At 48.6% G+C, this 13,731-nt stretch overlaps 1 protein-coding gene across 1 annotated transcript in view; it reads right to left on the bottom strand.

Moving 5' to 3' along the window:
- Positions 1 to 7,243: 7,243 nt before the first annotated feature.
- LOC136634250 (carbonic anhydrase 15-like) overlaps positions 7,244 to 13,731 on the bottom strand; it is a 24,323-nt gene continuing 17,835 nt past the window's right edge. Inside the window, exons 4-8 of the mRNA XM_066609658.1 lie at positions 12,827 to 12,987; positions 11,408 to 11,500; positions 10,009 to 10,075; positions 9,141 to 9,307; positions 7,244 to 8,605 (exon numbers count right to left, since the gene is read on the bottom strand). Of these exons, the coding sequence (XP_066465755.1) occupies positions 8,393 to 8,605; positions 9,141 to 9,307; positions 10,009 to 10,075; positions 11,408 to 11,500; positions 12,827 to 12,987 (701 nt within the window). The 3' untranslated portion in view covers positions 7,244 to 8,392. The remainder of the gene's footprint in view (positions 8,606 to 9,140; positions 9,308 to 10,008; positions 10,076 to 11,407; positions 11,501 to 12,826; positions 12,988 to 13,731) is intronic.

The following is a 13,731-nucleotide window of genomic DNA, read 5'->3' as shown; positions in this document are numbered from 1 at the left end:
CCTGCAAGGCATTCTGGGAATTGTAGTTAAGAACATAAGAACAGCCCCACTGGATCAGGCCATAGGCCCATCTAGTCCAGCTTCCTGGATCTCACAGCGGCCCACCAAATGCCCCAGGGAAGGCATGATAATGTCCTGATGGGTTTTGATTTGTGCAGCAGGAAAAGCAGGCAGAGGAGAAGGCAATGGGTGTTGTGGGGCTTTTTGATCTCCCTGCCACCCTAGAGAAGCCAGAATGGCGTAGCAGGGAGATCGAAAAGCCAGCCACTGAAGCAGGAGGAAAGGGTGGGTGCAGAAGGGTTCTCAAAGCCTGCCGAAAGAAGCCTTCCAGGCTGCATGCAGCCCACAGGGCACATGTTGGACAATCTTGATCTAGGTCAACATTGTCTGCGCATGGTAGCATTCTCAGATTTTCAGATAGGCTCTCAAACCTGGGATATTCTGCATGCAAAGCACAGCTCCTCCAACTGAGCTATCTGTAGGGTAGACTAGTGTGGTTGATTTTTCAGGTTAATAATGGTTCTTGCTGTGTTTTGAAATGGATACAGCAAGACAAAGAGTTCCACTCAACTCGCCCTCCGTGGCGAGAACACATTTACGCCCCAAGCTATTGAGCGCACCTGTCATTCTTCAGCTCCCAACAGCCTTGCGATAAAGCGATGGAGGCAACATCAGGAGTTCATCAGAACAGAGACAGAAGCGATGGGAGGACAACTGGGTCTTTCTCAGGTGGCCGATGAAGGATGTTTGGGCAGAAGGAGACATTTTGAAGTACAAAATGACACATCCTGACGTGTCCCATTAGCCATGCGCCGCTCAGACTATACAACCACCACCGCATCAACTTTACAGTCTTAATTCAAGTGTTTTCTTCTCCTGCTACTTACTTTTACTTTGAAACTAATGACATTTAACGTGTACCTAAGGTAGCTAAGGTGTAGCTAAGCGGTTCCCAAACTGTGGGTCAGGACCCACTGGTGGATCGCAACCGGATTTTTGGTGGGTCGCCAAACAGGTGATGGAAAGATCAGACAACTAATTGCCTCAAGCCTTGAGACTATTGGAAAAAAAAAAATCAGATACTGTAGCTGCTAATTGCCCTGCAAAGAGCTCAGCTCCTGCAGTTTACAAGATCGCTGCTAACTCCCCTTCTAGGAGCAGAGCTCCTGCAATTTGCAAGCATGTGCAGATATAGAGAGGTAAAGATTGAGGGTCTTTTTTCTGGTTTTTATAAACAAACAAAATATTATTTCTATCTAGAACTACTTTTTTTAAAAGTCTGGTAAACCTAGGTGGGTCCCAACAGAGGGTCGTTTTAAAAAGTGGGTCCTAGTGCTAAAAGGTTTGGGAACCACTGGGGTAGCTCATTTCATCCCAGACTCTGGGAGTGGGTTGCAATCAAACCCAAGTAGAAACACTGAAAGATAGGATTTTAAAAAAAATTCCTAAATAAAAGCAAAAAGTCTCTTGGGCTTAACCGATACATATTGGCCTAGACTCTCAGCAACTCTGGAGAGGGTTGACCTGCAGTAACTCTCGGCAAACTGAGTGGGGCTTGCTTGGGAGTAGACTTGCATAGGGTTGCACTGCCAGACTGCTAACCTATGCATATTTACTCAGAAGTTGGTTGGCAACCTTCAGTCTCGAAAGACTATGGTAGAAGCCTACAGCACCCAGTATTCCCAGGAGGTCTCCCATCCAAGTACTAACCAGGCCTGACCCTGCTTAGCTTGCAAAATCAGACAAGATCAGCATTATTGGTGTCTGAGCAGAACAGGCCCCAGGATGTGGCTGTCTTGTCCTCCAATGACCTTCAGAAGAAGTTCGGGCTTAGCTCACAATGGGCCATGGGTTTCCAAATTGAGGAGGTCCTATTCCAACCCACTCTGTCTCCAAATTTGCCACCGCTGTGAACCTGCAAAAGACAGCCTGGTTTGATGGAAGACAAGCTCCCTGATTTATTGAGCGGCAAGGAGCAGTCTGCCAAGAGTGTCAGAAATGTCTTTGTGATCTATTACTCACCCAGCAGCAGTCAGACGCTCTTAATTGAGGCAACAGAAACATATCGACAGTGACACAGCAGGATAATTACACACTCTATAAGAGGGCTACAGAGCTGGACTTGTGGGGTTCTACCCAGAGCTTGACACACGTCGGTGTGACAGAATAGATCTTCATTTGTCCTGCTCTGGATTCCGGCTTCTCATAGCCCTGTGGGTCCATGGCCTTTTTCCAATTTCAGCTCTTGAACTGAAATTTAGTGTGGCTTCAGATTAATGTGCCCGTTACTGATGTGGCATGGGTTCAGATGAAATCCATGGCTCATCCACGATGCCAACTGAGGGCCCAATCCTATTCCCACCCAGCACTGGTTTACAGAACCGGGTGAGCAAGGACTGGGGAACCAGGAGAAAGGAGCCAGGAGGCCGACACCGGTGGAGCACCCGAAGGTAAAATGCACTGCTCAGCAGCGGTGTGGGGTTTTCTGGGCTGGAGAGGAGGTGTTTCGGGGTGGGGGAGGGTGGGGTGGGACCATGCTTCATGGGACTGTGCTTCACGTCAGGCTGAAAAGCTCTTCCAGTCTACGCTAGCAAAATAGCTGACACAGACTGGAGAAGACCCATTGCAACGAATGTTCCCTACCCCTAGAAATTACTGTTACCTTGCACATGCCTGATCTGGTCTGATCTCAGAAGCTAAGCAGGGTCAGGCCTGGTTAGTACTTGGATGGGAGACCGCCTGGGAATACCGGGTGCTGTAGGCTTCTACCATAGTCTTTCGAGACTGAAGGTTGCCAACCAATCCTATTTGATGCAGGTTTTGTGTCTTTGACTGAAGGTTGCCAACCAATCCTATTTGATGCAGGTTTTGTGTCTTTACGGTGCCCTGGTTAGTACTTGGATGGGAGACCGCCTGGGAATACTGGGTGCTGTAGGCTTCTACCATAGTCTTTCGAGACTGAAGGTTGCCAACCAATCCTATTTGATGCAGGTTTTGTGTCTTTACGGTGCCCTGGTTAGTACTTGGATGGGAGACTGCCTGGGAATACTGGGTGCTGTAGGCTTCTACCATAGTCTGGCCCACCTCCCCCCAGCACTGTCTGTTCTAGTGGCTGTCTGCTGGTATTCATTTGCATCTTTTAGATTGTGAGCCCTTTTGGGACAGGGAGCCATTTAGTTATTTGATTTTTCTCTGTAAACCGCTTTGTGAACTTTTCGTTGAAAAGCGATATATAAATACTGTTAATAATAATAGTCTTTCGAGACTGAAGGTTGCCAACCATCTCCCTATACTGAACACTATCTCCAGATCTTGTCTGATCTCGGAAGCTAAGCAGGGTCAGGCCTGGTTCGTACTTGAATGGGAGACCGCCTGGGAATACCGGGTGCTGTAGGCTTATACCATAGTCTTTCGAGACTGAAGGTTGCCAACCATCCCTACCCCTGAGCAGACTCTGGCTGCTGTCACAGCACACATAGGATGCAGTAGTAGCCATTTCAGCGCCACTACTCCTCTGGGCGCCAGGCAGCTTAGGATTGGGCTGCCCAGTAGTGGCCAATCTGTGTCCCTTTAGCCATCCTCATCTTTCTGCTCCTTGGGGTCAAAAAGGAAGAGGGAAATGGGGAAGAGGAAGTGCAAAGGAGAAGAGAGTAGTGAGGTCAGCAGCTCCTTCACATTTCCCTTTCTGTTCCTTTCCTCCTTCCTTTTCAAACTGGGGGGAGGAAGGGAAATGGCAGAGTGGACACATGCGCGCCCCCCCCCACCATTCTCCATCTGAATCAGAATCTCTGAATTCAGATGGATTTATTACGCCAACAAGAATCCTAACCACACCTTCCTGAGAGTAAACCCCATTGTACAAAATAGGGCTTACTTCCGAATAGACCTGGTTAGGATTGTGCCCCCAAGTGTGGCATCTATTTGCCCCCCCTTACATGCAATAGCTAAATATACGGCTGCTGGATCCAAAAGGATCCGTCTCATGGTTTTCAAGATCCGTGACTCAGCGCAGGTGAAACCTATGAGGCAAGCCAGTCGGGACTCAAGTCCCATTTCTTTCCCCCATGGGCCTTCATCATGCTTACCTTTCATTGGATGCAACCCATAACTAGTCACACACCTTACCGCTGTTGGCCCAATCTCATGCGCCTCCTCCAGGGCTCTGTCAGACAATCAGAAGCAAGGCCAATGGGGCAATTATCTCAAAGAAAAAAGCAACCACCACGGGAGAACCCAATTTCCACGTCCTGTGATATTGCGGTGGTTTTTACTATGTGTGTTCAAAAGGGACGGGCCTTTCTCTGAGCTAATTTTAGGTTGCAAGAATTCTCTCTCTTTCTCTCTCTCTGCTAAATTTAAAACCGGTAATTAGGGAGAATGAAAGGGGACACTTTCAAGGTTTCGGGGTCAGCTTTGCTCATTGTAAGAGACCTCCATTTCTGTGGGTTTTGTGTTTCTTGACAAATGGTTTGTGGCAGGAGGAGGGGGGAGATCATTCTGGCTTCAGCTTCCCTCAATGGGATTTCCTTGTTCACGCATCTTTGAAATTGAAATTCAAGGGAACTACTGGATTATGCTTTTAAAAAATAACCTGTGGGAGGAAGAAAGTGGAATATATTAAGAGAGGCTCATATTGCAGAGTTTCAGGGCTGGAGCAACGGGGAAAACCATAGGAAATGAGATTGTTCTATCTGCAGTTACCTTGTGAGCAAACTCCCTTTCCCCATTCCAGCCTCTGATGGGGTTGTGGTGACCACACCTGTCAAGATCAGGGTATGCAAACCAGCCCTATTCCAACCTGTAAGCAGCAGCACACTTTTGTCATGCCTTGTATGCACACAGGGTTCAGCCCGTGACCTCCTGGTGGCAGCACATTGAATGCCAAACACTCCGTTCATTAGCCGGCATGCCTGCCCTCCTCTGCCGCCCACTCTCCCGCTTGGGAACAAGCAGAAGTGTGGAGGAGAAGAGAGGAGGGGGCTAGAGCATCTCTGACACTCTAGCCCACTCTCTTGTCCTCTTCTTGACACTCTCTTGTCCTCTTCTTCTTTTGCGCTTTGGCAATTTGTTTTTAAACTTCAGCACTTTGCAAACCCTGAAGTTTGCAGTCAGTTCCCAGAAAACCTCCATCTCTTTTGTGGATAGTACAGTTTTGGCTGCAGTGCTATTTCTGAAGACTTCAGAGACAGAGAGAGAATGGTGATATATGGTGGCAGCCCTCCTCCTGGGCAGAGTTCAGCATTTCTACAAAAGCCCCCCCAGCAGTGCTTAGAAAATTATTTCGAAATCTCTAAATCAAAACATGATTCTTTGCCCACCTCGCCTTCCGCCTTGTGCTTTCCCAGTCCCAACCCAAACATTAGGGGAGTACTTCAAGAAAAGAACATTCAGAACATCCCTGGGGCATTTGGTGGGCCGCTGTGAGATACAGGAAGCTGGACTAGATGGGCCTGTGGCCTGATCCAGTGGGGCTGTTCTTATGTTCTTAACTACAATTCCCAGAAAGCCTTGCAGGTCTCTTGTTATCTGGCGTGCTCCCTGGGGCATTTGGTGGGCTGCTGTGAGATACAGGAAGCTGGACTAGATGGGCCTCTGGCCTGATCCAGTGGGGCTGTTCTTATGTTCTTAACTACAATTCCCAGGATGCCTTGCAGGTCTCTTGTTATCTGGTGTGCTCCCTGGGGCGTTTGGTGGGCCGCTGTGAGATCCAGGAAGCTGGACTAGATGGGCCTATGGCCTGATCCAGTGGGGCTGTTCTTATGTTCTTAACACACTTATTGTGAACAAATCTGTCTGTCTGTTTTTCTGCAACACTCAACTGTTCCCAGAGGCAAGTAATGAAGCGGCAGGAGGAGGGAAAAACAAGGTGGCATGGCAGCTCCATCCATTTTTGCAGCTACGCTCGTTCCCATCGCCTTCCCGTCCCTCTCGGCTTATAATTAGTTCCTTCTAAAGGCCTATCAATTTTTCATTGCCTGGCTGATGGCACAGCTCAAGCAGAAGTAGCAATTCTCAATCATTACTGGTAAAAAGGTGCTGGGGGGGTCAGATTGTGGAAGTGTATGATCCTCCATCCCTAAAGCTTGGACTTCTTCTTTTCCCAGTCAAGCACACATGGTACATTCACCTTGCAGACATCAATAAAGCCACTGCAAAGAACATGCCTGAGAAATATCACCAGCTGCCTCAATTTATACAAGGACATACATAAGAACATAAGAAGAGCCCCACTGGATTAGGCCAAGGGCCCATCTAGTCCAGCTTCCTGTATCTCACAGCGGCCCACCAAATGCCCCAGGGAGCACACCAGATAACAAGAGACCTGCAAGGCTTCCTGGGAATTGTAGTTAAGAACATAAGAACAGCCCCACTGGAGCAGGCCATAGGCCCATCTAGTCCAGCTTCCTGTATCTCACAGTGGCCCACCAAATGCCCCAGGGAGCACACAAGACAACAGACACAACCTGCGCCCTGGTGCCCTCCCCTGCATCTGGCAATCAGAAGCAGCTTGCCTCTAAAACCAAAAGCTCACACATACCTACTATGGCTTGTAACCCGTAATGGATTTTTCCCTCCAGAAATTTGTCCAATCCCCTTTTAAAGGCATCTAGGCCAGATGCCATCACTACTTCCTGTGGCAAGGAGTTCCACAAACTAATTACATGCTGGGTAATAAGACCTAAGAAGAGGCCACCTTGCCCAGCATCCTGTTTCCCACAGTGGCCAAACTGTTGCCTCTAGGAAGCCCAGGGCATAGACAAATCCCCCTCCTCTGTAGAGGAAGAGGGAAAGACAATTTGTGACTACAGACAATTACCCTAGAAACAGAGCCACAGAACCCAGAACAGTCTCCCAGATCTGGAAGTGACATCACAAGAGGTGAAGACTATAGAGAAGACCATAGTGTGCCATGAGAAGAAAAATGTTGACAATCACTGTATAATAGTATAACATCCAGAGGTGACATCTATAGGTGACCAGGTCAAACTTTGGCCCTTCAACAGGTCAACCTCTGAACCTGCATAGACTTGTGGCAGGGGTTGCATCCAATGCGCCATCAGAGCACACGCAGAAGTACCCAATGCTGGGCCTTTTCCAGAGCTTTTGGCAACCCAGCACCAAAACAGATGCTATTTCCACGTAGGAAACAAGGATGAAGAAGGTGGGGAAGAGGAAGGCGATCTCAGGTGACATTTCTAAATGCCATTGCAAGCCATAAGGAAGGACATCAATTCCCATCATGGAAAAAGTAAGAATTGTGGATTTATTAACTTCATTTTTACATCATTGAAATGTTTGTTTGGAGGAGAAGGTGCTTTCCTACTCCAAGCTCCCATTGATCCGCTTGAGAATCCTACTGACCACAGTGAAATTTACTTCTGAGGAAACATGCATGAGGGTTGCTCCCTAAGATCCCTTTTCTATTGATCTGGGACTTTTCTATCCCATTGTTGTATGTTGCTTTTCAGTCTCAAAACCTGCTCCAGGAATCCGAGAGGATACGAGCTACATCTTGGAGTGGAATATCGTCGAAGTAGACGTAAGCGGCTGGAGAACTAAATCAGCTGATGAAGTCATTTAAGGGTGATTTTTTTGGTGGCTGTGATGTAAGTCTTGGTAGGGCATGGTACCACAACCCTCCACACTACTGCACTGCTTTAATTGAAAAAGCCCACCTCCAAACAGTTTCCATTCAACGACCTTCACCCCCGCTCCAGGTCCAGTCCCTTTGTGTACTTGCTGGGTGACATCACCACAACCATCAACAAGTGTGCAAGGCCGCTGGGCTCAGAGGGGGCCAAAGATCACCAAATGGAGGTTCGGGCAGTATGGTGTCATCCCCCTTCAGGATGTGGTCTGCCCCCACCGCACCCCCTAGCGATGCCCCTGAGGAACATTGGAAAGACGAGAGTTCACCCCAAATGGAGAGTGCACCCCAAAACAACTACACATTGCAAGAATGTCACCCTCGTTGGCTTTCTTTGGCCCCAAATCACTTCACTGTCTCCACCTACACAGTCCGGGAACAAGGTACCAAATCCAGGACAATGCACAAATTTAAGTCTTTGCAGAATAAAGACTACTTTTCTAAAAGAAGCCAAACATAGCAATCCAACCTGTACTCTTCTCTCTCGCTTCCCCCCCCCCCCACTCCATCTTCCTTTAGGGCCTGTTTATTTTCAACAATGTGCAGCTTACAGCACAATCCTAAACAGGTTTACTCAGAAGTAAGTCCCACTGAGCTCAACAGGGCTTGCAACCGAGTAACTTCTGTTGAGGATTGCCGCTTTGGTGACTAGGAAAGGATCGCGGTGATTCAGTGGGGGGGGGAAGCAACCATGCCATGAGTTCAATGATTGCTCACAGCTGACCACGGCACTTCGCCGAGCAGCTAGGAAGGTCCAGAGAAGTGGCAGGCCAGAAGAGCCAATAGCAGAGGAACAAGCAGATTGACAGCAATCGGGTGGCCGTGGCTGATGGTGGCATCCCTGGATGCGTAGATCTTGCGGCCGTTCAGAGGCTGTAGAGGACGGAAGTTGTTGGTCATTTTCAACAGAGCTGTTGCAACTGGTTTGTAGTAAATGGTGTCCACGAATGCGCTCAGCTAAATTGAAGGAAGAGAGAAGAGTTCATTGTCATTTTGAGGCTATGGGCAGACGTACGTCATGAGAGCAACCAAACCACTACAGAGCTACGCTCATCCCGTTTGGGTCAAATGGCCATGCACCATCTCCGCCCATACACCATGACAGTCCATCTTTCTCCATGGACATCCTTGTCATCTTCCCTGCAGGACAGAGCTTAGGGCAGATTGGTTCTTCAAGCTGGCAAAAGCTGGTTGTGCAGAGCAGCAGTGATCTCTGATGTTCTAGGCCACAACTCACTTCTCCTTTCCACTCTTCTCCTCCACACTTCCTGTTCTGCTTTTCCAAATCCAAGGAGGAAGAGTACTGGAGGCAACGGCTGCCATTCCATCAGGCAAGGACGATGCAGGATTTTGCATGCCAACTCACACCCTGAGGGATCTTTCACTGTTCTCCCCGTGTACCGAGTCCCCCCTGCAAATGAACCACCGTTTCCCCAGGTGATCCGTAAGTCCCACCCTCCCTGAACGCCGGCACAGATGACATCACTCTTACCTGAGTTTTGCTGATAGGGATCTGTTCCTCAAAGATGGTCCAGGTGACCACTTCCTCACAACCTGGCGTGGTGAGAGAACCCTTGTACCGATAATATTTGGAGAGCAAGTCCACCCTGGGGAGAAGGTTGCTCAGAGAGAACGTGGATGCCAGGTCAACATAATCCTCTAGGCCGAGAAAAAGAAACAGAGATGGAAGAGGAAGGACCAATTTCCATGTTTTATACAAGCAGATGTGCACTCTCTCTTAGCAGGGGGGAGAGCAGTTGATCCTATTCATCCCAACATAGTCAGTCTGTCTCACACACTCACACACTCACACACACACACAGAGGAACTACAATTTATTGTTTTAATCAGTACATATTTTACTGTTATATTTATCTGGGGGTTTGGACCCTGCCATTCCACCACAGAAGAGGCCCTCATGGCAGCAAATTCACAATAAAACAGAACTATCTTCAACACCAGGGCCCACCACACACCTCTCCTCCACACTTCCTCCACCACTCTCCTCGCTAGCATTTCATTCTCCACTGCTCCTCACTTCCTCTTCAGCTCCATGCTCATCTCTAGCCCCCCCCCCCACTCATCTCTCCTCCATACTTCCTCTTCCATTTCAGTTCCAGGGAGTGGCAAGAGGAGATCAGCAGAGGCTGGCGTCCCACCAGATACGGCGGTTGGCGTTCAACACAGCCAGGCACCTCACAACGAGGGAAGGGATTTGATGCGCAGCCTCATGTGTCCAGGGGTTTTGTATCAGCCCTGACTTTGCCACCTTGTTCCCACCTCATTCAGCAATACCTGTAGACCAGGACTGTTTGATCCAATGAAAACATTCAAAGGCCTGCCTTGGGCCTGATGCTCACCTGCCCGGGAGATATTTCTGAGCCCAGCAACGATGGTGTTGTAATTGGTGTTATCCGCCCCTGAAATCTGCCATTCAGAAGACAGAAAAGTTTAAAACCTGCTCACTGTAGCTACAGATGATACTCTATTCCTTGTATTCGACCCTTCCAATTTGGGTCAATCCCTCATTGATAGACAAAAGGTGCACAGATGCACTGCATAGAGGTTTATGGCAACCACCGTTCATATCAACAGGGACGGCCAACCAATGAGATATGATGAAACCAATTGCATTGCTAGGGGGTGCATTGCTAGGTGACATGTACCGCGGGGGGTGAAGTGACACCACTACTTGCCCAAATTTTTAAGGTCTTCATATTTTCAAATAATACCATCATGTTATATATCAATTGACGTGTAATTTCAGATTGCAGTAAAACAAACTTCATTGAAATATCTCTATCAAAAGTTATAGCCAGGGCGAGGGTACATCACCAAGTCCACTGCCCAAGGACTTGCCCCACCCACTGTATGAGAAAAGGTCCATCATGGGTTTGACACACCGGCCTCCTGTACCGGATAACACAAACCCTTGTGACACTGCTGGATGAGGCTATCAACACACAGCCCCATCCTATGCATGTCTACTCAGAAGTAAGTTCCATTAGAGTCAATGGGGCTTACTCCCAGGAAAGTGTGGATAGGATTGGGCTGTCAGGTGGCTAACTGGCAGAAGCAGTGCCCCACACCAATTTTGCCACTTCTGGGGCTGATCTAAGCTGAAGCTAAGCTTCTGCGGCTGAAGCTAAGCAGGGTCAGGCCTGGTTAGTACTTGGATGGGAGACTGCCTGGGAATCCTGGGTGCTGTAGGCTTCTACCATAGTCTTTCGAGACTGAAGATTGCCAACCATCTCCCTATACTGAACACTATCTCCCGATCTTGTCTGATCTCGGAAGCTAAGCAGGGTCAGGCCTAGTTAGTACTTGGATGGGAGACCACCTGGAAATACCAGGTGCTGTAGGCTTATACCATAATCTTTTGAGACTGAAGGTTGCCAAACATACCGGTGCTACCCCACTGCACCTGCAACATCTCCTGTTACTCTCTGCTCTGCTGCTGCTCCTCTCCTCCTCCAACCCCATTCTGACCTCCCAGTCAATGGGGTGCCAGAGAAAGGAAGTAGGAAGGAACAGATAGTATCTGCGCCGGAGAAGCCACCACTCTACTCCTCCCCACTTCCTTCCTCTGGTCCCTTGGTCCTTTTCAAATACGCAAAGTGGTAGGAGCTGAGCCAGAGGAGAAGAAGTGGTGGCAGGTGCAAAAGCAAAGAAGGACCTGGTTAGCTATCCGTGACCCACCTGGAAGCATCATAGTTGATGACGGTCCATTGCTCCAAGATAGAGCTGCTCAGAACATACCTTGAACAGGAAGCTCAAGACCGCGATTCCATTGGGGTGCCCTTTGGCCTCACTGAGAGTCTTGTACTTGGTGTTCAGGTGGACAAGATGGAGCTGTGGAAAAAAAGAAAAAAGGGATCACTCTGTGCCTCCAGATGGAGCCATGATGTTTGAGCCCTCCCTTGCTCCCGCCATCTGTCTCCCTGAAGTCTAAGAAAGAGGCTTCACTGAGACACTGGGGGTTGGGGGAAGAGATACTATTCATGCTTGATGAATAGGGATGGTTGGAGTGCATGCTGTCTCCCCATGAGTCTGGGGGAATGGGAGGGACTTTTTTCTGGAAAAAGACTCATAAAGCTCTCTTGTTTAGTAGTCACAACCGAAACACACAGTCCTGTGATTGTGTGTTTGCAAAACCTGGTCTCCAAACGTAGAGCTCTGTTGAAAATAAACAATGCCCAGAAGTTCATCCATACATAGCCTGTCTGGTTTCTCCAATTCCTTACTTAACCATTACAGTAATTGAAACGAGAGTCTTGATGCCCGCAATCATAGGGGGCTCCAAAGAAACCTTTTCATGTCTTCCGCACTTCGCTCCGCTAACTGGCTTGATTAATGGCTGGACTCCCTAGATCAAACAGGGGTAACCCTTGAGCCTTCCCTAATGAACAACTTATAGTTGAAACTGCAGAGAGTTTCAGCTATAGTTGAAACTACAGAGAGAAGGCTTTGGAATGGGGTTTGCTCTTCATTACACATGGTTTGCACCAAGACTGGGGGCAGTCAGTAGCTGTTGAAGCACTTTCAAAGTCCTCTTTGGTGCTGCTGGGAAGGCGGAAAGTCAAAGCTCTTTAACACCTCATGTTCCTAATGTCATAATTTTGCCATATTTGTTGTGGGCTATTGAGGAACCCAGGTTCAAATCTCAACCCAGCTTTGACTGGCACATGGACAGAAGCCGGGGGGAAAATCATGACCTTGGTTGTGTAAACAAAACCAACACATGTTAATTATAGCATCATTAGTGTACATACGGAGACTAGCTCAGCCTCCCCGAGCACATTCCATCTCCCCAAGCTGTCACCTCATGCTAGTAGGGGTGGTGTTTGACCAGGTGAGATCCTGGTCAAGAGCGCATGCTCATAAAAGGGACCTAGTTGGGCAGACAAACCCCTGAATCCTCACAATGACAACATCCAAAAGAGTCATCAAGTAGCAGGCAAGGGGTGCCATGGAAAATCCAACTCAGGACTTTGTCCCAGGGCTTCCACCATCCTGACACCTGAATCACACGCTGGTTGCTCCCAAGGCCCTAGCAACTGCGGAGAAGGATGTGCTTCTATCATATACATTCAGCTTTCTGAAATGCTAATACTTCAGTTTAAAAGTCCTTTCCTGTCCAGCAATGAATTGGTAAAGAAATCAAAGACTGAATACTACCTCCATGGGGTACCGGTGTCCATCAATAGTATGTTCTGAGCCATTTCTGTTGTGGTCTCCCCAGTGGAAGTGGAACTGTAGACCCCGGTAGTTGTCCTCAAGTCCCCCTTTGGTGATATTGATTTGTTCTGCTGTCGAAGTTCCATCCAGGCTCATGATCACTGCAAAGGGGTTCGGGTTCAACAATGACTGACTGCACCTCCTTGTCAACAGAGAGTGCCAGATTTTCTTCCTCCCCTCCCCCCAACCTCCATCATTCAGTGTGGCAGAGGGAAAGTTGTTTTATCTTGCAGAGATGGAGAAAATGGCCAGGCCAGTCCATCCATGAATCAATTGGGGTGGTTGCCTCAAGTATGGACTGGTGGAGGACAGCCATCTCCCACCTCTACTGCTCCTCTCCCTCTTCCCACCCTCTGGATGTGCAAAGGACGAAGGGAACAGAGTGGACAAGGACATCTAGAGGGCAGGTGGTGGGATGCAATTGATAGAATAGAGTTCTCTAGTCTGGGGCCACTGGTGGCCTCTTCAGATGGCCTGAGCTGCCTCCACCAGGACGCAGGTTGTGTCTGTTGTCTTGTGTACTCCCTGAGATATTTGGTGAGCCACTGAGAGATACAGGAAGCTGGACTAGATGGGCCTTTGGCCTGATCCAGCGGGGCTCTTCTTATGAACTTCATGCCCTGGGCTTCATCTTTATTGCCATCTCTCAGGGGCACAGGTCCGAAGTAGCCGCTGGGAAGGGGAGGAAGGAGCTGTTGTTGAGGAGTGTTGCAATGTGTGTGCAAGAACAAAAATAACCTCTCCCCATAAGAGCATAGAATCTGTCCCTGTTTTGTGTGAACACTTCATTCAGATCTTAGGTGCAATGGGTCTCTGGGGTTCTGCCCAGGAGGAAGGCAGATGTT

This window comes from Tiliqua scincoides, chromosome 14 (genome assembly GCF_035046505.1).
Source record: "Tiliqua scincoides isolate rTilSci1 chromosome 14, rTilSci1.hap2, whole genome shotgun sequence".
In the NCBI taxonomy this organism is placed as follows: domain Eukaryota; kingdom Metazoa; phylum Chordata; class Lepidosauria; order Squamata; family Scincidae; genus Tiliqua; species Tiliqua scincoides.
This window is presented reverse-complemented; position numbering and strand designations above follow the sequence as displayed.